General features: G+C 43.0%; 1 protein-coding gene across 1 annotated transcript in view; it reads left to right on the top strand.

Annotated features, from left to right (window-relative positions):
- The window catches only part of LOC135049439 (ovochymase-2-like), a 207,572-nt gene that overhangs the window by 18,670 nt on the left and 163,308 nt on the right, over window positions 1-25,594 (top strand). Inside the window, exons 8-10 of the mRNA XM_063955640.1 lie at window positions 1,062-1,197; window positions 12,618-12,998; window positions 14,582-14,800. Of these exons, the coding sequence (XP_063811710.1) occupies window positions 1,062-1,197; window positions 12,618-12,998; window positions 14,582-14,800 (736 nt within the window). The remainder of the gene's footprint in view (window positions 1-1,061; window positions 1,198-12,617; window positions 12,999-14,581; window positions 14,801-25,594) is intronic.

Genomic DNA, 25,594 nt, shown 5'->3' with positions numbered 1-25,594 from the left:
CACTCTGTTTATGTCTGACTTAGAGCTATTTTGTGTAAGATTTCCACACTTGGACACTTGGACTCCATTACTTGGCCGAGTTATGTGTGTACAGTAAATGGGGAAAACATCTGTATCTGACTTTTGGCTGGCCGCTCTCTTTAAGAATAGAAAATATCCTAATTTGCATGTTCTCAGACACTATTACATTGGAAGGGTTTGCAAAATGTCAGTTTTTTGTGGCAAAAGCTGAAATTTTACAAACATGGATCAAATCCCATTACATCCTGGTCATAGGGCCAGATTCACTTAGTTCTGAGGAAAAGGGTTTGTAGCCTTGCACTTTTACGCCATGGAGTGATTAAATTACAAGCCTTTTCCTCACATGGTAAATCAGCGGCTAATGCACGTTAATCAGTAGATTCCATGATAAGAGTCGGGAGCGATAAGGGTAAAAATCCCTACTTACTGTAGATTTCTTTTGAGCCTCCTGAAGTGGAAGTAGATAAAGTACCAACTAATCAGCTTCTGTCATTTTATAGTCTGTGTCTGAAAAATTGGTTGGTACTTTAGCACAGGAGGCATTTGATATGCCAGCTGTCGGTATCCCGGCGCTCACCATACCGACGCCGGAATTCCGACAGCCGGCATACCAAGAACTATTCTCCTTCTTGGGGTGTCCATGACACGCCTGGAGGGAGAATAAATAGCATGGCAGCGTGGTGAGTGCAGCGAGCCCGCAAGGGGCTCTTTTGCGCTCACCCCGCTGCCTGCACACCGGCGCCAGGATCCCAAGCACGGGCATAACATGCTACACCCCTTTAGCACACATACATCCACACAGACTCACTATAAACATGGGAGGAGAACATGCAAACTACTCACCGACAGGGCCATGGTCTGAAATATAACTCATGACCCCAATGCCTATTTAGTATCAATGCTAACCATTGTTTCACAATGCTGTCATGGTGCGCATTATTTGGTAACACCATCTGCTACCTCTGGCTGAATATAGGCGCACAATCTTATACAACCAGGGAAATTGTGACTAGAGATACTTATTTTGTGCTCCTTTACAGTGGAAAATCACAGTTGCTCATGGACACAGAATAAAACTTTATTTCACGGAATTTGACCTAGAACCTGCAGGACCAGCTGGCTGTAAGGAACTGATTGAAGTTTATGATGGTGATGCCAAAGGATCAGAAAAAATAGGTATATTTCATTTATTTGGTAAATTTGTCTACTCTACAAACTATGGTATCTTGCTGCTGTATATACTCTGACTGTCTTGTATTTGACTACATTCGCGAGTTGGGTACAATACTTGTCTGAGTTTTGTATGTGTACATCCCCATGCACTAAGGTATTAATCTATATTGTCTATCTTTGAAGCCAAATTTTTGCTTTTGATTTATTGTGTAATAGAACAGGCTTGATACAGCCTTTAGACAGAAAAATGTGCACTGTGTGGGTAATTCAGATGTGGTTGGAGCAGATGCAGCAAAGTACCGGTTATTGGAACATTGCGCATGTGCATGCGCGATCCTGTGATGGCAGATGCAGGATGGTGGGTGGGGAGGGAGGCGGTGACAGCCTCCGTTTTTCCAAACGAAGGTGTGTCCATGCCATTGCAGCAGCCTGCTTGCGGTACCCCATTGGTCATGCAGCCAGCCGACTGTGTTGGAGATGATACTGCCCCCCCCCCCCCCCTCCCGCAGAAAGTGCGGGCACATTTACAGGATGGGCGATGCGCCTGTGCCCGCTGGCCGACCGTAACAAATCCGGTTGGGACGCTATTTCTGAACCAACTTGAATTAGCCCCTAAATTCATGAGTGAAGACATGGGTGCAATTACAGGTGTGAGCAGGACCAGTGCAAGGGTGTTCAGCACCCTCCAGCAAACTATTAAATTGCGACCTTCCTCCCTTAACTCCAGTGCCGTAACTAGACATTTTAGCGCTGTGTGCAAGAAACGGCATTGGCGCCCCCCCCCCCTTATGTAAAATATGGGCGCTTGCAAAAAATATAGGGGCGTGGTTTCATGGGGAAGGGGTGTGGCTACAAAATAATACTAATTCATATTACGGTGCACAGTAGTCTCCATTATTCAAATTACGTCGCACAGCAGCGCCACTACACCAGAGTCCCTTTTACATATTGCGGTGGACAGATTCCCCTTTTTACACATTACGGCAGACAGCATCTCCCTTTTTACACATTACGGCAGACAGCGTCCCCTTTTTACACAGTACGGCAGACAGCGTCCCCTTTTTACACAGTACGGCAGACAGCGCCCCCTTTTTACACATTACGGAAGACAGCGTCCCCCTTTTTACACATTACGGGACAGCGTCCCCTTTTTACACATTACGGCAGACAGTGTCCCCTTTTTACATATTACGGCAGACAGCATCTCCTTTTTACACATTACGACAGACAGCGTCCCCCTTTTTACGCATTATGGCTAGATAGATAGATAGATAGATAGATAGATAGATAGATAGATAGATAGATAGATAGGCAGACAGACAGACAGACAGAATAGTTGATACTTACCATCTCTCCGCTGGCTCAGGCAGTCAGGCTCCTTGGTGCTGGCAGCTCCGGAGACAGGGGAGAAGGATGAGGAGGGAGGGGGACTCGGTAGCTGCAGCAGCGCAGTGTAATTGCTGACGGCGCTGCATGCAGCTGTCCCTCTCCTTCTGCATTGGCTGTCCGCTGCCGCTGTGAATGCTGGGATGAGGGAAGCGCATCCCAGCATTCACAGCAGCGCCGGCCAGCCAATGCAGAAGGAGAGGGACAGCTGCAGCGGCGCCGCTACCAACTACATAGCGCTGTTGTGGCTCCAGAGTCCCCCTCCCTCCTTCTCCACCCCTGCCCCAGAGCTGGGGAGAGTTACAGGGAGGATGAGGGCAGGGATGCTGAGGGGGGAGTTAGATGGAGAGTAAGTGCTGGGACACTGAGGAAGGAGTTACAGGGATGGTGAGGGCACACTGAGGGGGGAGCCACATGGTGGGTGACGGAAGGGGCACTATGGCGGGAGTTACAGGGTGGGTGAGGGTCAGGGCGCTGAGGTGAGAGTTACAGGGAGGGTGAGGGGGGAGTTACAGGGAGGGTGAGGGCTTGGATGCTGAGGGGGAGCTACATGGAGGGTGAGGGCAATGGTACTAAGGGGGGAGTTACAGGGAGTGTGATGGCATGGACGCTGAGGGGGTAGTTACAGGGATGGTGAGGGCACCTGAGGGGGGAGCTACATAGAGGGTGAAGGCAATGGCACTAAGGGGGGAGTTGCAGGGAGGGTGATAGCATGGACACTGAGGGGGGAGTTAGAGGGATGGTGAGGGCACCTGAGGGGGGAGCTACATAGAGGGTGAGGGCAATGGCACTAAGGGGGGAGTTGCAGGGAGGGTGATAGCATGGACGCTGAGGGGGGAGTTAGAGGGATGGTGAAGGCATGGATGCTGGCTGAGGGAGGAGTTAGAGGGATGGTGAGGGCACCTGAGGGGGGAGCTACAGGGAGGGTGATGGTAGGGGCACTGAAGGGGGAGTTATAGGGAGGGTGAGGGCAGGGCCCTAAAAAATAGCTATATTGCAATAAATAAATGCTCTAAATCCCCCCATCCCCCCCTCCCCCCCCCCCCACACACACACTTTCACTTACCAAATTTGTCCAGTATAAGCAGTGCCTCTTCACCCACCCACACATGGATCTCAGCTACTGCGCGCTGCAACTCTCTTTGATCTAAGCAGGCGGAGCTCAGGACAGGAATCGAAGGCGGAGCTGTGCTGGTGTCATCTTCCTGGTTTCACTGATGCGGCGCATGCCCCACTCTTCATGCTGCTGGTACTGCTGCTGCCTGTGGTAAGGGCTGTAACACACTCTGGTTTTTCCCGGATGGCAAAAAGCCGGACAAACTTTGTCCGGCTTTTTGCCATCCGGGAGAAACCGGCAGTGTCTGTCACACAGGACGGCTTTGAGCCGTGTGTGATGCTGTGCGCATGCGCAGCATCAGACACGGCTTCAGAAAAAACCGTTGTGTGTGAAAGCTCCCCTTCACACACAGGGTTTACTGGCTCCAAAGACGGCCCGGCGGCCGCCCGGCCGCCGGACCTTCCAGTGGTGAGACCCGGCTGCAAACCGGCAGCCGGGCCGGGGCCGTGCAGTGTGAAGGGACCCTACCCCTCACACTGTTAACTACAATGCCGGCACGGGAAAAAGCCGTCCGGCTTTTTCCCGGCCGGCAAAAGCCGGGTAGTGTGTTTCAGCACTAAGTGTGACAGGCGCTGGCAGCAGCGGCGTCCGGCAGCAACAGGCAGGCAGCGCAGTGCGGCACCGTTAGTAAAGAGGCAGGGAGAAGGGAGCAGCTCTTCATTCTGCCGGCGCCGCTGCTGCCTGTCTGTGTGACAGGCAGCCGGCAGCAGCAGAAGCGCATATCAGCAAGGTCGTAGAGCGGGGAGAGCGCCTCTCTGATCCAGCGCCTCCCTGATCCAGCGCCTCCCTGCTTTGGAGACCTTGCTGAGCGGGTAGCGCCGGGCCTGGGTGTGAGGGATATTTGCACATTTCTAATATCACAGAGATCTGGTTTCCTCTACTAAAAATAGGATACTGGCATGGTACAACACATTTGTAGCTTCAACCGGAAAAACGTTACACGTGCAATAAAACAATCCCAATATTCCCTCAATCTCATTATTCAGTTAATACAAAAAGTTAAAGTGAGTTGTAATGTAGAAGAAAAACTTAAATGCTAAGAAATGAAAGGCGGTCTTAATTGTCAGCTGAACTTTACTGTTACATTTTACTGTTTCCATCTTGCACAGCTGCCAGAGCATCTGTCAACTAGAGATGAGCGGGTTCGGTTTCTCTGAATCCGAACCCGCACGAACTTCATGTTTTTTTTCACGGGTCCGAGCGACTCGGATCTTCCCGCCTTGCTCGGTTAACCCGAGCGCGCCCGAACGTCATCATGACGCTGTCGGATTCTCGCGAGACTCGGATTCTATATAAGGAGCCGCGCGTCGCCGCCATTTTCACACGTGCATTGAGATTGATAGGGAGAGGACGTGGCTGGCGTCCTCTCCATTTAGATTAGGAGAGAGAGAGAGAGATTGACCTGAGGCTGATACTGTAGAAGAGAGTGCAGAGTTTAGTGACTGACCACAGTGACCACCAGCAGTGCAGTTGTTTTATTTAATATATCCGTTCTCTGCCTGAAAAAAACGGTACACACAGTGACTCAGTCACATACCATATCTGTGTGCACTGCTCAGCCCAGTGTGCTGCATGCCTGCATCATCTATGTATATATTATATATCTGACTGTGCTCAGCTCACACAGCTTATAATTGTGGGGGAGACTGGGGAGCACTGCAGTGCCAGTTATAGGTTATAGCAGGAGCCAGGAGTACAAGACAGTCACATACCATATCTGTGTGCACTGCTCAGCCCAGTGTGCTGCATCATCTATGTATATATTATATATCTGACTGTGCTCAGCTCACACAGCTTATAATTGTGGGGGAGACTGGGGAGCACTGCAGTGCCAGTTATAGGTTATAGCAGGAGCCAGGAGTACATATTATATTAAAATTAAACAGTGCACACTTTTGCTGCAGGAGTGCCACTGCCAGTGTGACTGACCAGTGACCTGACCACACTGACCACCAGTATAGTTAGTAGTATACTATATTGTGATTGCCTGAAAAAGTTAAACACTCGTCGTGTGACTTCACTTGTGTGGTGTTTTTTTTTTTATTCTATAAAAAACTCATTCTGCTGACAGACAGTGTCCAGCAGGTCCGTCATTATATAATATATATACCTGTCCGGCTGCAGTAGTGATATATATATATTTTTTATATCATTATTTATCATCCAGTCGCAGCAGACACAGTACGGTAGTTCACGGCTGTAGCTACCTCTGTGTCGGCACTCGGCAGTCCATCCATAATTGTATACCACCTACCCGTGGTTTTTTTTTCTTTCTTCTTTATACATACATACTACTACATCTCTTTATCAACCAGTCTATATTAGCAGCAGACACAGTACAGTACGGTAGTTCACGGCTGTGGCTACCTCTGTGTCGGCACTCGGCAGTCCGTCCATAATTATATACCACCTAACCGTGGTTTTTTTTTCTTTCTTCTTTATACATACATACTACGACATCTCTTTATCAACCAGTCTATATTAGCAGCAGACACAGTACAGTACGGTAGTTCACGGCTGTGGCTACCTCTGTGTCGGCACTCGGCAGTCCGTCCATAATTGTATACCACCTAACCGTGGTTTTTTTTTCTTTCTTCTTCATACATACATACTACGACATCTCTTTATCAACCAGTCTATATTAGCAGCAGACACAGTACAGTACGGTAGTTCACGGCTGTGGCTACCTCTGTGTCGGCACTCGGCAGTCCGTCCATAATTGTATACCACCTAACCGTGGTTTTTTTTTCTTTCTTCTTTATACATACATACTACGACATCTCTTTATCAACCAGTCTATATTAGCAGCAGACACAGTACAGTACGGTAGTTCACGGCTGTGGCTACCTCTGTGTCGGCACTCGGCAGTCCGTCCATAATTGTATACCACCTAACCGTGGTTTTTTTTTCTTTCTTCTTCATACATACATACTACGACATCTCTTTATCAACCAGTCTATATTAGCAGCAGACACAGTACAGTACGGTAGTTCACGGCTGTGGCTACCTCTGTGTCGGCACTCGGCAGTCCGTCCATAATTGTATACCACCTACCCGTGGTTTTTTTTTCTTTCTTCTTTATACATACATACTACTACATCTCTTTATCAACCAGTCTATATTAGCAGCAGACACAGTACAGTACGGTAGTTCACGGCTGTGGCTACCTCTGTGTCGGCACTCGGCAGTCCGTCCATAATTGTATACCACCTACCCGTGGTTTTTTTTTCTTTCTTCTTTATACATACATACTACTACATCTCTTTATCAACCAGTCTATATTAGCAGCAGACACAGTACAGTACGGTAGTTCACGGCTGTGGCTACCTCTGTGTCGGCACTCGGCAGTCCATCCATAATTGTATACCACCTACCCGTGGTTTTTTTTTCTTTCTTCTTCATACATACATACTACGACATCTCTTTATCAACCAGTCTATATTAGCAGCAGACACAGTACAGTACGGTAGTTCACGGCTGTGGCTACCTCTGTGTCGGCACTCGGCAGTCCGTCCATAATTGTATACCACCTAACCGTGGTTTTTTTTTCTTTCTTCTTCATACATACATACTACGACATCTCTTTATCAACCAGTCTATATTAGCAGCAGACACAGTACGGTAGTTCACGGCTGTAGCTACCTCTGTGTCGGCACTCGGCAGTCCGTCCATAATTGTATACTAGTATCCATCCATCTCCATTGTTTACCTGAGGTGCCTTTTAGTTGTGCCTATTAAAATATGGAGAACAAAAATGTTGAGGTTCCAAAATTAGGGAAAGATCAAGATCCACTTCCACCTCGTGCTGAAGCTGCTGCCACTAGTCATGGCCGAGACGATGAAATGCCAGCAACGTCGTCTGCCAAGGCCGATGCCCAATGTCATAGTACAGAGCATGTCAAATCCAAAACACCAAATATCAGTAAAAAAAGGACTCCAAAACCTAAAATAAAATTGTCGGAGGAGAAGCGTAAACTTGCCAATATGCCATTTACCACACGGAGTGGCAAGGAACGGCTGAGGCCCTGGCCTATGTTCATGGCTAGTGGTTCAGCTTCACATGAGGATGGAGGCACTCAGCCTCTCGCTAGAAAAATGAAAAGACTCAAGCTGGCAAAAGCAGTAGCACCGCAAAGAACTGTGCGTTCTTCGAAATCCCAAATCCACAAGGAGAGTCCAATTGTGTCGGTTGCGATGCCTGACCTTCCCAACACTGGACGTGAAGAGCATGCGCCTTCCACCATTTGCACGCCCCCTGCAAGTGCTGGAAGGAGCACCCGCAGTCCAGTTCCTGATAGTCAGATTGAAGATGTCAGTGTTGAAGTACACCAGGATGAGGAGGATATGGGTGTTGCTGGCGCTGGGGAGGAAATTGACCAGGAGGATTCTGATGGTGAGGTGGTTTGTTTAAGTCAGGCACCCGGGGAGACACCTGTTGTCCGTGGGAGGAATATGGCCGTTGACATGCCTGGTGAAAATACCAAAAAAATCAGCTCTTCGGTGTGGAACTATTTCAACAGAAATGCGGACAACAGGTGTCAAGCCGTGTGTTCCCTTTGTCAAGCTGTAATAAGTAGGGGTAAGGACGTTAACCACCTCGGAACATCCTCCCTTATACGTCACCTGCAGCGCTATAATAATAAGTCAGTGACAAGTTCAAAAACTTTGGGTGACAGCGGAAGCAGTCCATTGACCAGTAAATCCCTTCCTCTTGTAACCAAGCTCACGCAAACCACCCCACCAACTCCCTCAGTGTCAATTTCCTCCTTCCCCAGGAATGCCAATAGTCCTGCAGGCAATGTCACTGGCAATTCTGACGAGTCCTCTCCTGCCTGGGATTCCTCCGATGCATCCTTGCGTGTAACGCCTACTGCTGCTGGCGCTGCTGTTGTTGCTGCTGGGAGTCGATGGTCATCCCAGAGGGGAAGTCGTAAGCCCACTTGTACTACTTCCAGTAAGCAATTGACTGTTCAACAGTCCTTTGCGAGGAAGATGAAATATCACAGCAGTCATCCTGCTGCAAAGCGGATAACTGAGGCCTTGACAACTATGTTGGTGTTAGACGTGCGTCCGGTATCCGCCGTTAGTTCACAGGGAACTAGACAATTTATTGAGGCAGTGTGCCCCCGTTACCAAATACATCTAGGTTCCACTTCTCTAGGCAGGTGATACCGAGAATGTACACGGACGTCAGAAAAAGACTCACCAGTGTCCTAAAAAATGCAGTTGTACCCAATGTCCACTTAACCACGGACATGTGGACAAGTGGAGCAGGGCAGGGTCAGGACTATATGACTGTGACAGCCCACTGGGTAGATGTATGGACTCCCGCCGCAAGAACAGCAGCGGCGGCACCAGTAGCAGCATCTCGCAAACGCCAACTCTTTCCTAGGCAGGCTACGCTTTGTATCACCGGTTTCCAGAATACGCACACAGCTGAAAACCTCTTACGGCAACTGAGGAAGATCATCGCGGAATGGCTTACCCCAATTGGACTCTCCTGTGGATTTGTGGCATCGGACAACGCCAGCAATATTGTGTGTGCATTAAATATGGGCAAATTCCAGCACGTCCCATGTTTTGCACATACCTTGAATTTGGTGGTGCAGAATTATTTAAAAAACGACAGGGGCGTGCAAGAGATGCTGTCGGTGGCCAGAAAAATTGCGGGACACTTTCGGCGTACAGGCACCACGTACAGAAGACTGGAGCACCACCAAAAACTACTGAACCTGCCCTGCCATCATCTGAAGCAAGAAGTGGTAACGAGGTGGAATTCAACCCTCTATATGCTTCAGAGGTTGGAGGAGCAGCAAAAGGCAATTCAAGCCTATACAATTGAGCACGATATAGGAGGTGGAATGCACCTGTCTCAAGCGCAGTGGAGAATGATTTCAACGTTGTGCAAGGTTCTGATGCCCTTTGAACTTGCCACACGTGAAGTCAGTTCAGACACTGCCAGCCTGAGTCAGGTCATTCCCCTCATCAGGCTTTTGCAGAAGAAGCTGGAGACATTGAAGGAGGAGCTAACACGGAGCGATTCCGCTAGGCATGTGGGACTTGTGGATGGAGCCCTTAATTCGCTTAACAAGGATTCACGGGTGGTCAATCTGTTGAAATCAGAGCACTACATTTTGGCCACCGTGCTCGATCCTAGATTTAAAGCCTACCTTGGATCTCTCTTTCCGGCAGACACAAGTCTGCTGGGGTTGAAAGACCTGCTGGTGAGAAAATTGTCAAGTCAAGCGGAACGCGACCTGTCAACATCTCCTCCTTCACATTCTCCCGCAACTGGGGGTGCGAGGAAAAGGCTCAGAATTCCGAGCCCACCCGCTGGCGGTGATGCAGGGCAGTCTGGAGCGACTGCTGATGCTGACATCTGGTCCGGACTGAAGGACCTGACAACGATTACGGACATGTCGTCTACTGTCACTGCATATGATTCTCTCACCATTGAAAGAATGGTGGAGGATTATATGAGTGACCGCATCCAAGTAGGCACGTCACACAGTCCATACTTATACTGGCAGGAAAAAGAGGCAATTTGGAGGCCATTGCACAAACTGGCTTTATTCTACCTAAGTTGCCCTCCCACAAGTGTGTACTCCGAAAGAGTGTTTAGTGCCGCCGCTCACCTTGTCAGCAATCGGCGTACGAGGTTACATCCAGAAAATGTGGAGAAGATGATGTTCATTAAAATGAATTATAATCAATTCCTCCGCGGAGACATTGACCAGCAGAAATTGCCTCCACAAAGTACACAGGGAGCTGAGATGGTGGATTCCAGTGGGGACGAATTGATAATCTGTGAGGAGGGGGATGTACACGGTGATATATCGGAGGGTGATGATGAGGTGGACATCTTGCCTCTGTAGAGCCAGTTTGTGCAAGGAGAGATTAATTGCTTCTTTTTTGGGGGGGGTCCAAACCAACCCGTCATATCAGTCACAGTCGTGTGGCAGACCCTGTCACTGAAATGATGGGTTGGTTAAAGTGTGCATGTCCTGTTTTGTTTATACAACATAAGGGTGGGTGGGAGGGCCCAAGGACAATTCCATCTTGCACCTCTTTTTTCTTTTATTTTTCTTTGCGTCATGTGCTGTTTGGGGAGGGTTTTTTGGAAGGGACATCCTGCGTGACACTGCAGTGCCACTCCTAAATGGGCCCGGTGTTTGTGTCGGCCACTAGGGTCGCTAATCTTACTCACACAGTCAGCTACCTCATTGCGCCTCTTTTTTTCTTTGCGTCATGTGCTGATTGGGGAGGGTTTTTTGGAAGGGACATCCTGCGTGACACTGCAGTGCCACTCCTAAATGGGCCCGGTGTTTGTGTCGGCCACTAGGGTCGCTAATCTTACTCACACAGTCAGCTACCTCATTGCGCCTCTTTTTTTCTTTGCGTCATGTGCTGATTGGGGAGGGTTTTTTGGAAGGGACATCCTGCGTGACACTGCAGTGCCACTCCTAAATGGGCCCGGTGTTTGTGTCGGCCACTAGGGTCGCTAATCTTACTCACACAGTCAGCTACCTCATTGCGCCTCTTTTTTTCTTTGCGTCATGTGCTGATTGGGGAGGGTTTTTTGGAAGGGACATCCTGCGTGACACTGCAGTGCCACTCCTAAATGGGCCCGGTGTTTGTGTCGGCCACTAGGGTCGCTAATCTTACTCACACAGTCAGCTACCTCATTGCGCCTCTTTTTTTCTTTGCGTCATGTGCTGATTGGGGAGGGTTTTTTGGAAGGGACATCCTGCGTGACACTGCAGTGCCACTCCTAAATGGGCCCGGTGTTTGTGTCGGCCACTAGGGTCGCTAATCTTACTCACACAGTCAGCTACCTCATTGCGCCTCTTTTTTTCTTTGCGTCATGTGCTGATTGGGGAGGGTTTTTTGGAAGGGACATCCTGCGTGACACTGCAGTGCCACTCCTAAATGGGCCCGGTGTTTGTGTCGGCCACTAGGGTCGCTAATCTTACTCACACAGTCAGCTACCTCATTGCGCCTCTTTTTTTCTTTGCGTCATGTGCTGATTGGGGAGGGTTTTTTGGAAGGGACATCCTGCGTGACACTGCAGTGCCACTCCTAAATGGGCCCGGTGTTTGTGTCGGCCACTAGGGTCGCTTATCTTACTCACACAGTCAGCTACCTCATTGCGCCTCTTTTTTTCTTTGCGTCATGTGCTGATTGGGGAGGGTTTTTTGGAAGGGACATCCTGCGTGACACTGCAGTGCCACTCCTAGATGGGCCAGGTGTTTGTGTCGGCCACTAGTGTCGCTTAGCTTAGTCATCCAGCGACCTTGGTGCAAATTTTAGGACTAAAAATAATATTGTGAGGTGTGAGGTATTCAGAATAGACTGAAAATGAGTGGAAATTATGGTTTTTGAGGTTAATAATAATATGGGATCAAAATGACCCCCAAATTCTATGATTTAAGCTGTTTTTTAGTGTTTTTTTAAAAAAACACCCGAATTCAAAACACACCCGAATCCGACAAAAAAAATTCGGTGAGGTTTTGCCAAAATGCGGTCGAACCCAAAACACGGCCGCGGAACCGAACCCAAAACCAAAACACAAAACCCGAAAAATTTCAGGCGCTCATCTCTACTGTCAACCTGTAAAACTGGGGACAGATTATTTAGCAGATGTACTGTGTTTCCATAGACATTGGGGGGACTAACTTGGGGCACAGATAAAGAAGTATTGTGAGCAGGAAGATTTTTGCAGTTTTAAAATGATTCTTGATCTGCTCTTGGTTTTAGCTGAACTTTTAAAAATAATTTTGTCCTGCGTGCATTATGGTAACGTGATTATATTCTAAATAAGTATTTGTTGCTATGATTCCTTATTTCATCTCTAAGCTTGACATAGGGCTAGGCTGTTATACTACTTTTAAATGAAAAATATATATTTTTTTGCTTACAGGACAATTTTGTGGAAAACAAATCCCAGACCCTGTTGTTACCACCTGGAACACCATGGTTGTTCATTATAGGTTTAATGAAGAAGGAGTTCGGGGTGTATTCCATGCTAAGTACATTGGATTTCAAGGGAATGTTATTCCAACTGAGAGCCCAACCACTAAGAGCACTACCACTGGGAGCACCACCACTAAGAGCACTACTACTGGGAGCACCACCACTAAGAGCACTACTACTGGGAGCACCACCACTAAGAGCCCTACCACTAAGAGCACTACTACTGGGAGCACCACCACTAAGAGCACTACTACTGGGAGCACCACCACTAAGAGCACCACCACCACCACCACCGTTGCTACCGTTGCCACAACTCCTCATTATATTGGTTACTACAATTTATTCTTTGTTTTGTTGTAATTCTGGACATAGATACTAAATGCTTCTATTTAGGTTTCGGCAAAGCAAACATAAATTGCCCAGTTAAAAACACATTGGAATGTTAAGAGAACATATAATATGGACATATTTGAGATTCAATTGAAAAAAAAATTAGATTAATGGCTAAAAAACAGGACCTGGAATGTTGGCCAACAGTTGTGCCTGAAGCTAAATTGTTTACTTAGCCGACACAACAGTTCACAATGATAGTATACTGTATTGTAAATCGTTAGCACCATCATTAACCGGGGGTGTGGTTATGCCAAATGTCGTCATGTTGACAATAATGAAGTTAATAATGGAATTCTGACATGGTCGAAATGTCGGCAGTGGCCATATCGACATTCATTATGTATACATGGCTGTCATGTTGATATGGTAGAATGTCAAAATATGTCCCAGGTAAAACAGCGATCACTAACCTTGTCCCCACGGAGGTGGCATTTAGCAGTGTCTTCGGGTCCTGGCGGTCACATGAGAATCAGTGCCAGCGGTGACATCTAAAGAGCAGCGTTCCGGTGAGACCTCTTCCCCTATGGCTATGTATACATTAGTACGATGTGTGCCCCGTGTGATATTGTATACAATTTCCCAAGATACGATATCGGGCATACACACTATACGATGAAACAATAAGATAAGATGAAATTATATCTTATGGGGCTGGAGTTGTATTTTAAGGGAGCTTAAGCACAAGAAGGAGGAGGAGGGTCCAGGTTGATGTCAACGTCCTAAAATTATACGGTTGTATGTACACGCTACAAAAAAACTAACGATCTTGCACCATCAAGACTACATGCAGGACAGATGTTGTATGACAAATGCGACTCGCGGGGCCGCACATCACATGATAAATCAGGTGTACACACTATGCGATATTATATGCAATCATACAATACAGGTATCAGCAATATTGTATGCAATATTTCATAGTGTGTATGCAGCCATCACTAATCCCTACCCCTAACCATTCCTACGTGTCGGCATTCTGAGATGTCTACATTTCACATGTCAATATCACTGTGAACATGTCGACATTCCAGGGATGTCGACATAGTGTCAATCGACATATTGGACCATGTTGCCATTGGAGTGTCGACGTTATGAATGTCGACACTGTGACCGGATACATATTACAGCACTAGGAGCCATGCAGAAAGTGGACAGTGACTATTTTAGAAAAGCAGGGTTGATTTGGAGTGGTCAGCCCATTTTAAACAATGTTTAGGGGACCAGACCAACGTCTGTAATGCTACAATTGGCAGACTGTAAGCCTGGATTTAGCTTGTTATATAGTTCTATTGTCATATACATTCTTACGGTTAATTTAATATGAGATACAGTAGTAGTAATATGGAATGGAAAACAATGCGATTGTATCTGATAGTCAAAGTGTAACATACTGTAGGTCCTTATGTTTTAGAACATTTTAATGTTTTTATTCAGTTTTCAATGACATCTCTAGAAAATAATTTATCATCATCACATCTCTGATGTATGTATCTTGTGCGTTCATTTTCTTATATATAGAGTCCGGATGTGACAGCAACGCTCTACAAGAGGGTCGTAAGGGCTTCATCCATTCCAAGAACTATCCTGACACCTATCCCTCTGATCTCTTGTGCATTTGGAACATCTCTGTTACTCCTGGCCGGCATATTAAGCTAACATTTACGGAGCTTGCTGTAGATGGGGAGCTAGGATCATGCATTGACAAACTGGACATATCGGACAGCTTTGATGTGATAGGTATGTAATAGGCTACGCAATGTAAAATCTTTGAACTAGAACGAAGTCTAGACACAAATCTCGTTTTACCTATGTTATTCTATGGTGGCAATATAATAAAGTCATAGGGGGGAATTCAGTTGTAGGTAAATGCATTTGCCCTGACGAATCAGAGCAGCATCTGTTGCGCTTTACGGCAGCGGAATGTCACACAAAAGTGTCCGCTACCCTATAGGGTAGCAAGCATTTTTGTGATAATCGGGCATTAGGCTGGGCAGGGTGCGAAATGGGCTGCCATTGCTAGCATTTAAACGCTATGGCAACGTCAATTTGCACCCTTCGCCGGCAACTGAATTCCCCCCATACAGGATATTTATAATTGCCTTTCCATACAATAGCATATCTGATGAACATGTTCCAGTTTGTTACCATGAGCAGATTCAATTTAGTGCAAGGTTCCATAGTAATCTCATACAATGGCACTCCGCGGGATATTGCGAATAATAATCATTACTTCTTACCAATAGGAGCTCATGGCTCTTTGAATCTGCCCTATTAGGGGCCTCACACGAGGAGAGGCTGCCTGCACTCACAGGTATTATGCTAGGTAAAATACTGATGTTTTTTTCTTGCACCTCCGTGAGGTGCAAATGACTGTTAAATGCACCCAGACCTCCCCACATGCAGCTTAAATGCCCCTAGACCTATCAACATGCAGCTTAAATGTCTACCTTACATGCTGTCAGACCTCAAAGGCCCCTTAATTCCCCTTCAGACCTCCCCACATGCCCCTTTAATGTCAATTAAACTACTCCATATGCTTTTATATGTGCAGCATATACCCTCCCATCACACCACATCCCCCTAATAATGCCCATCAGACCCCTATATACAGTAACCTCTTATATAGCATTAAACAGCCTTCAAATGTCCCCCATGCACTTTCAGTTATTAGATTGATAGGTACAATCACGGAGGAAACTCCATACAGACACCGCAATGTATCATTAAAGAAACCATGGATTTATCACTTTCCAGAGCAGGACACTTAAGGAATTTTGAATAAATGCCTGTACAGCAACAGCAGACTAAAGGGGGTACACACGGAGAGATCCATTCTTAAATTCTAAGCAATCTGACTAGATTGCTTAGAAATTAAGCACGGATCTCTCTGTGTGTATGCCGATAGTGATAGCGATGCTCGACCCTGCGCATCACTATCGCTGACTCTAGATTTGGCATGCATGCCAAATCTAGATAGATTGCTTATATTACCACTGGGTTAAATGAGAGGCCCCCGTGTCCCGTCCCCTTGCTGAGCGGTCTGTGCTAGATCGCTCACCACACATCTCCCTGTGTGCACGGGGCTTTAACAGAATTTGTGTTCCACAGTGGATCACACTGTGAGTGGCACTGTACATACAGATACAGATGTGTCCTCTTATATCCTTGCTGCAGTTACGCTAAACAGCCTTTGAAGTCGCGTCATGCCGTGGCGGGACTCGGTGGCGCCAAGCATCTTTATTGCGTTTTTTCCACGAAAATGCATCTTAGACGCGAAGTAATGTAATAGGAAGCACAAGCAGCTTCTGCTGATTAAAAGCAGCATGCCTAAATTCTGTGTGTGACTGTGGCTCTATCTGCATCTGAAATCCCACGTTACAGTATTTCCCATGAAAACACTGTAGCATAGCAGTTTGTACAGTATGCAAATACAGTCGTAGTCACACAAAGAATATAGGCATGCTGCATATAATGTTAATCAGCAGAAGCTGCTTGTGCGTCTTATTACATTACTTTGCGTCTAAGACGCATTTTCAAGGAAAAACCTCAAAACAAGACGCTCTGTGCTACCGAGTCACATGGCACTGACGTGTTATGTGTAACGTGACTTGTAACGCATGGAGCAAAGATGTTAGAGGACACATCTGTACTGACTCAGATCATCATTGCTGAAAGTTGCAGGAGCCCTGTCAGTAAAGTACTAGCTGGGACTGGTGATTCCAAGCTGGGTTCAGGTTGGGAGCCCTGCTCTTCGGGATGGAAGTGGGCTGATTGGACAAAGTTCTTAGTTGACACTGAGGTTACGGCTGAAACTGTTATCTCCGAACTAAGTTCTGATTGGGAGGCGGTCTCTCCGGGATGGAAGTGGGCTGGTTGAATAAAATTCCTTCGCATGAAGTGTGTAATACTCGAGGATGAAGATAAAGAAGAAAAGGAGAATGATGCTGGTACTGATGATCCGAAGTAATTACTCTAGAAGGGACGTAGACACCGGTATACCATGACTTTAAATTCTTTGAGCTGGAGTAAACCAGAATGTCCTTTGAATGGCATGCGAGGCAGAGGCCATACATGCTCAATTAATTGTAGATGTCCCACAGGGTGCAGCAGAGCCAACAAAAGCACCTCACTCATGCTATGTCTGAGCTCTCCAGTCAAGTTGTTGGCCTGATACCTCAGCAGAGAGCCACCCTCATCGGCACATCTGCCCCACCATTGCTCAGGAAAAGGGACCTCTGGTGCACCCTCCAATAGCAACAGATGAACCAGTATATGCTTTGGGCTTGGCTCATTCAGTGCAAAGCTTGGTACAGATCTCTTCCTCCCTCAAAAGGATGTTAGATTATGAGTTCACACCCCAAATACATAAGCAGCAATTCCAGGTCTCTTAAAGTTTATAGTACACAAAAATAACCTCCAAGCGCTAAAGTCTCAAATAATAGTTATGCACTCTTGATTTTGAATTAAGATTTTATTATTATTTTAAAAGTTTTTATCATATATGTACAGAAATTCATTTATTGTATAAATATGAAAATATATAGATAAAAAACGTGAGTCCTAATACCGGTATACTACACATAAAAAACAATACAACATTAAACATATAATATTGGTGATGTGCCTTGGCAAATTATTCACCTTAAAAGGCAACACCTTATTTTATACCAATTGGATATGTCCCTTATGAGGTATAGGGTATTTAACGTTTGATCTTAAAAGTCTTTATCGGAATCTGGAAAGTTCAGAAAAAAAGGTCCATAGTTCTTCCAAATCTTTTTTAGCCACAAAGTTAGAGTTTGACTTTAGCAAGTTGATTCCTCCTCTCAAAATAAAACTTACTTGTAAGTCCGTTTGTTCAAGGGAGCCAGAGCAATCTGAGTCTGCCGGCAGACGTGTAGAGGTGCTCTCAGATCGACTAGTTTCGCCTGACTGCGCAGGCTTCATCAGGATAACTGAATGCACCATATCCTTTTGCTTTTAAAGGCTCCCTCCGGCAATTTGTTGCCACGGAGACGGATTGATACTTCCGCCCTCTGTCTGGATCTTACTTCCGCCCTTCTCGCCGTCTATGCACTTCCGCCCTTTCTCCTTAGTATTTCCGTCTTAGGCTCTTAACAGTCAGGGTTCTGACGTATGGGCATTTCCGCCCTCAATCTATGTTATAGCACTTCCGCCCTTTCTGTTATGGTAATCTCCCACTGGTCGCGTCACTTCCGTCTTCCGGCTAACGGTGCCGCGTTTATCACGTCGCCATGGTAATCACATCTATTAGCTGTCACCAGCTAATTGTATCCAGAGGACGGGCGCTTTATTTGTATCTTCACTTAGTGGTTTACATAACCTTCCCATGTACATCCTCATTGTTTGGCCTGCCCATTATAGTGATTTTCAAGAAAAACTCTCTATATATATGGGGGTCTGCTTTGTGATAATTCATTCATTTCGCAGACTCGTAGAGAGAATAGTATATATTATAGAATAATAAAATTATATTAAAAATTACATATAACACAGACAGTCACAAACATACATAGAGACAGTGATTTGATAAAGTAAAATAAAATTTAAACTGTTAATAACTAAATACTCAGAAATGATAATAGTAATAAGAGACAGTAAAAATAGAAAAATGATAATATTATTTGATATTTTGCTACAATTGTTTTCTAATATTTATCATTTTATTTTTAATGGTGGTACTACTATATTAGTAGAAAAAAATGATATAGTTCAACTTCCTTTCAAAAATGGACAGAGATCCCATTCCACATTAAGTCCTTCGGGTATTAATGTTCCCAGATTAAAAATTGTTCTCGCTTCTTCTTTTAATAGTAAATTATTCCAATTTCCCCCTCTCCATGGCCTTTCCACTCTTTTTATGCCTATGAATTTCAATACAGAAGGATCACTGTTATGTATTTTTGTAAAGTGTTCTGGAACACTGTGGTTTTCCTTATTGTTTTTTATGTTATTTAAATGTTCATTAATTCTTATTTGTAGATTCCGATACGTCTTTCCTACGTATTGTAACCCACATGGGCATATAAGTAAATAAATTACCCCTTTTGAATTACAGGTAATTTTTTCATTTATTTTATATTCTTTGCCTGTTGTATTCGATGTATATTGACGAACCGGTTTCGTTGATGCATTCTTAGTTTTTTTACATGCCATACAGTTATTGCAATTATAGAAGCCAGGATCTGATTCTCCTAACCATGTTCCTTTTCCCTTTATTTCTTTCTTAGAAATTCCCTTCACAATTTTGTTTTTAATTGTCGGAGCTCTTTTAAAGATGATCCTTGGTTTTTTGGGCAAAATATCTTCAAGCTCTTTATCAGCTTTTAATATGTGCCAGTGTTTATAGATACTTCTTTCCAAGAAATTTCGTTGACTTGAATAATTAGTTAGGAACAGGGGTTCTTCTTTAAAGTCCTTATTTTTTTCTTTATAGCAGAGAAGATCCTTTCTATTTATTTTGTCCACTTCTTTCTTATTCTTCTCCAAATCGAATCTTTCATAATTCTTTTCTTCGAATTGTTTTATCAGTGTCTTGGTTTGTACTTCATAATCTTCCTTCCTCGAGCAATTTCTTCTTATACGCTTCATCTGTCCTTTTGGAATACTTGACAGCCATTGTGGATGGTGGTTGCTCTCAAAGTTCAGATAACTATTGCACTCCACGTCTTTGGTAAAGGTTCTGGTCTCTATTTTGGTGTCCTTTATGAAAATGGTTAAATCTAGGAAATTAACACTAGAGTTGCTCATTTCTTTTGTAAATTCCAAATTGAACCTATTGTTATTAATCTGTTCAAAGAAGTTCTCTAGATCAGTGGTGGTTCCATTCCAGATGAGAATAACATCGTCAATATATCTGGCCCACAGGACGATTTTATTTAGATATATATTATTCTTCCATATATGTTCATTTTCCCACTGAGCGAGAAAAAGATTTGCATAGGAAGGAGCAAAGTTCGTACCCATGGCAGTTCCCTGGGTTTGGATATAGTACTCATCTATATATTGGAAAAAATTGTGATTTAAAATGAAGTGTATTCCTTCCAAGATAAAATCGATTTGTTCTTTTTTCAAACTGGATTCCTTTGTCATTATCTTTCGTACATTTTCCATCCCCTGATCGTGTTGTATTGAAGTGTACAGTGATTTAATATCACATGTAGCTAATAGATAGGTTTCTTCCCATTTAATTCCATCTAGTATATTTAGAATCTGTGTGGTGTCTTTAATGTAACTTTTTTGATTTGTTACAAGTGGTTTAAGAAAGACGTCTATATAGCAGGACAAATGTGATGTTAGTGATTGAATTCCTGCTATTATTGGCCTTCCAGGGGGGTTATTTCGATCCTTATGGATTTTTGGAAGATGGTAAAAGTAGGCCATCATTGGATAATCTGGGTAGATAAATTTAAATTCTTCTTTTGTCAGGATTCCTTTCTCTAGTGCTCTCTTAAGAATTTTTTCTAGTTCTTTTTTAAAAACGTCTGTGGGATCTTTTTGTAAAACATGATAAGTAGTTGCATCACTTAGAAGTCTTCTTGATTCTCCATCATATTGGTCTTTGTCCATGAGGACTATACCACCTCCCTTATCCGCTTGTTTAATCACGATGTTTTCATTTTTTTGGAGTGTTTTAAGTGCCTCATTTTCCTTTTTAGTTAGATTCCATTTTCCTTTTTGTTTAATACTGTCAGGAATCCTTCTGATATCATCTTCTACCATTCTTTGGAATGTAGTGAGGTAATGACCTTTTAGGTATGTAGGATAGAACGTGGACTTTTCCTTTAGACTCGAATGTTTGAACTCATCCATTTTTATTTCTTTTTCATTTTCATTCTCTTTTTCTTTCCGCTTAAAGAACTTTTTTAGTACAATTTTTCTGATGAATTTTTCAAGATCGACAAAAGTATTAAATTTGTCCAATGTATTCATTGGTGAGAATTTTAGGCCTTTTTCTAGTAGTGATTTTTCGAAGGTACTCAGTTTATATTTGCTTAGATTGAAGATTACTTGCGTTGAGGCTTCTTCATGGTTTTTTTCAATTTTTTCTTTTGGCCTGTTCTTTGTTCCACCTCGCTTTCACCTTCTGTTGTATTTGAGGTTCTTTTTCGTCTTCTTCTTTTCCTCATCTCTAGGTCTGGTGATCTCTTTGGTATTGCTCCTAGGTTTGAGGAGGAGTTGTTTCTCTGTGCTAGTTCTAAAAAAGCATCCAGAAAGGCTTCTGTATCTTCTATTTCTCCTTCATTCTCTTCAATTGAGTGTTTCTCTTCTCTTGTAGGGTTGTTTTTACCCCAATTGTTTAATCTTGCCATTAGGGTTCGTGCCGAGACATCAAGTGCTTCTTGGTAGTCTTCTTTTCCCCAATTGTAGCTTCTTTTCAAGGTCTCTGCCGAGGGATACTTTGCCTTCTTAAATCTATCGGGGACCTCATATGTGGATTCTTCTCGTCTAAGTTTCCGATGGGGCTCTTCTCCTTTCCAATAGCTTGTGTAATTATCTGGCCTTTGTCCTCTAATCGGTGAGGGTCTCATTCTTTTTTCTTGATATTCATGATGTCTGTTATTCTCAAACGTAGAATTTCTACTTCTATATCCATAGTACTCATTCTCTCTTCGATCGGGATAAGTCCTATTTCTATCATTATCCTTACGTTGATTTTTGATATCTTTACTTTGTATGGTATAATTCCTTTCTTGATTTATATTTCGTTGATGGATCAGATGGTAATCATTTTTTGGCCAATTTTCTATTCTGGTCGTTTGTTTTTCTATTTTCCAGTTTCTAAAATCCCCCTTATAATCTTCCAAATCTCTAGCAAGTTTTTTTCGTTTTTGTTCAATTACTTCATGCTCTATTTTTAGAAGTTTATTCTTAGTGAGGGTTTCTAGGTTCTGGAAATCCATTAATTTTTCTAGGGGTTTGAATTTATTTCTTATGCTGGTAATTTCTTCCTCTATCATTTTAATAGATATTTCTCTATCTTCAATGATTAATTTCATCAAACGAAAGGAACAAGCATCCAATGCATCATTCCATTTATTTAGAAAATCTCCATTTTTTGATATAAATGATGGTGCTTTAGTCATTCTCAAACCTCTGGGAATCATCTGTTTTTCGATATATTTTCCTAGGGTAGTACTTTCCCACCATTGCTTTATTTCTAAAATTTCTAGTTTCTCTAATTTGGTATATAATTCAAAAAATGTTTCATCTGTTACTTCCACTGTTGTTTGTGGGTTTCTTCCTGGTATTGGTATTAGGTCATTTAACAATCGTAGCCGTTCTTCTCTCTTAAGTGCCATTATGCGAATAGCTGCTGTCCTTTCTTGGTGGAAATAGACTTTCAAACAACAAAACAAAATGAAAGGACTGCACTTTACACTATTTGATGTCCAAGCTGCTATGGGGGTAAGAAAAGAGGGGGGAATCCACGTTTCCCAACAACAATACAGTACACAAAAATAACCTCCAAGCGCTAAAGTCTCAAATAATAGTTATGCACTCTTGATTTTGAATTAAGATTTTATTATTATTTTAAAAGTTTTTATCATATATGTACAGAAATTCATTTATTGTATAAATATGAAAATATATAGATAAAAAACGTGAGTCCTAATACCGGTATACTACACATAAAAAACAATACAACATTAAACATATAATATTGGTGATGTGCCTTGGCAAATTATTCACCTTAAAAGGCAACACCTTATTTTATACCAATTGGATATGTCCCTTATGAGGTATAGGGTATTTAACGTTTGATCTTAAAAGTCTTTATCGGAATCTGGAAAGTTCAGAAAAAAAGGTCCATAGTTCTTCCAAATCTTTTTTAGCCACAAAGTTAGAGTTTGACTTTAGCAAGTTGATTCCTCCTCTCAAAATAAAACTTACTTGTAAGTCCGTTTGTTCAAGGGAGCCAGAGCAATCTGAGTCTGCCGGCAGACGTGTAGAGGTGCTCTCAGATCGACTAGTTTCGCCTGACTGCGCAGGCTTCATCAGGATAACTGAATGCACCATATCCTTTTGCTTTTAAAGGCTCCCTCCGGCAATTTGTTGCCACGGAGACGGATTGATACTTCCGCCCTCTGTCTGGATCTTACTTCCGCCCTTCTCGCCGTCTATGCACTTCCGCCCTTTCTCCTTAGTATTTCCGTCTTAGGCTCTTAACAGTCAGGGTTCTGACGTATGGGCATTTCCGCCCTCAATCTATGTTATAGCACTTCCGCCCTTTTTGTTATGGTAATCTCCCACTGGTCGCGTCACTTCCGTCTTCCGGCTAACGGTGCCGCGTTTATCACGTCGCCATGGTAATCACATCTATTAGCTGTCACCAGCTAATTGTATCCAGAGGACGGGCGCTTTATTTGTATCTTCACTTAGTGGTTTACATAACCTTCCCATGTACATCCTCATTGTTTGGCCTGCCCATTATAGTGATTTTCAAGAAAAACTCTCTATATATATGGGGGTCTGCTTTGTGATAATTCATTCATTTCGCAGACTCGTAGAGAGAATAGTATATATTATAGAATAATAAAATTATATTAAAAATTACATATAACACAGACAGTCACAAACATACATAGAGACAGTGATTTGATAAAGTAAAATAAAATTTAAACTGTTAATAACTAAATACTCATAAATGATAATAGTAATAAGAGACAGTAAAAATAGAAAAATGATAATATTATTTGATATTTTGCTACAATTGTTTTCTAATATTTATCATTTTATTTTTAATGGTGGTACTACTATATTAGTAGAAAAAAATGATATAGTTCAACTTCCTTTCAAAAATGGACAGAGATCCCATTCCACATTAAGTCCTTCGGGTATTAATGTTCCCAGATTAAAAATTGTTCTCGCTTCTTCTTTTAATAGTAAATTATTCCAATTTCCCCCTCTCCATGGCCTTTCCACTCTTTTTATGCCTATGAATTTCAATACAGAAGGATCACTGTTATGTATTTTTGTAAAGTGTTCTGGAACACTGTGGTTTTCCTTATTGTTTTTTATGTTATTTAAATGTTCATTAATTCTTATTTGTAGATTCCGATATGTCTTTCCTACGTATTGTAACCCACATGGGCATATAAGTAAATAAATTACCCCTTTTGAATTACAGGTAATTTTTTCATTTATTTTATATTCTTTGCCTGTTGTATTCGATGTATATTGACGAACCGGTTTCGTTGATGCATTCTTAGTTTTTTTACATGCCATACAGTTATTGCAATTATAGAAGCCAGGATCTGATTCTCCTAACCATGTTCCTTTTCCCTTTATTTCTTTCTTAGAAATTCCCTTCACAATTTTGTTTTTAATTGTCGGAGCTCTTTTAAAGATGATCCTTGGTTTTTTGGGCAAAATATCTTCAAGCTCTTTATCAGCTTTTAATATGTGCCAGTGTTTATAGATACATCTTTCCAAGAAATTTCGTTGACTTGAATAATTAGTTAGGAACAGGGGTTCTTCTTTAAAGTCCTTATTTTTTTCTTTATAGCAGAGAAGTTTCTTTCTATTTATTTTGTCCACTTCTTTCTTATTCTTCTCCAAATTGAATCTTTCATAATTCTTTTCTTCGAATTGTTTTATCAGTGTCTTGGTTTGTACTTCATAATCTTCCTTCCTCAAGCAATTTCTTCTTATACGCTTCATCTGTCCTTTTGGAATACTTGACAGCCATTGTGGATGGTGGTTGCTCTCAAAGTTCAGATAACTATTGCACTCCACGTCTTTGGTAAAGGTTCTGGTCTCTATTTTGGTGTCCTTTATGAAAATGGTTAAATCTAGGAAATTAACACTAGAGTTGCTCATTTCTTTTGTAAATTCCAAATTGAACCTATTGTTATTAATCTGTTCAAAGAAGTTCTCTAGATCAGTGGTGGTTCCATTCCAGATGAGAATAACATCGTCAATATATCTGGCCCACAGGACGATTTTATTTAGATATATATTATTCTTCCATATATGTTCATTTTCCCACTGAGCGAGAAAAAGATTTGCATAGGAAGGAGCAAAGTTCGTACCCATGGCAGTTCCCTGGGTTTGGATATAGTACTCATCTATATATTGGAAAAAATTGTGATTTAAAATGAAGTGTATTCCTTCCAAGATAAAATCGATTTGTTCTTTTTTCAAACTGGATTCCTTTGTCATTATCTTTCGTACATTTTCCATCCCCTGATCGTGTTGTATTGAAGTGTACAGTGATTTAATATCACATGTAGCTAATAGATAGGTTTCTTCCCATTTAATTCCATCTAGTATATTTAGAATCTGTGTGGTGTCTTTAATGTAACTTTTTTGATTTGTTACAAGTGGTTTAAGAAAGACGTCTATATAGCAGGACAAATGTGATGTTAGTGATTGAATTCCTGCTATTATTGGCCTTCCAGGGGGGTTATTTCGATCCTTATGGATTTTTGGAAGATGGTAAAAGTAGGCCATCATTGGATAATCTGGGTAGATAAATTTAAATTCTTCTTTTGTCAGGATTCCTTT

The sequence above is a fragment of the Pseudophryne corroboree genome, chromosome 1 (genome assembly GCF_028390025.1).
Source record: "Pseudophryne corroboree isolate aPseCor3 chromosome 1, aPseCor3.hap2, whole genome shotgun sequence".
Classification (NCBI taxonomy): Eukaryota; Metazoa; Chordata; class Amphibia; order Anura; family Myobatrachidae; genus Pseudophryne; species Pseudophryne corroboree.
This window is presented reverse-complemented; position numbering and strand designations above follow the sequence as displayed.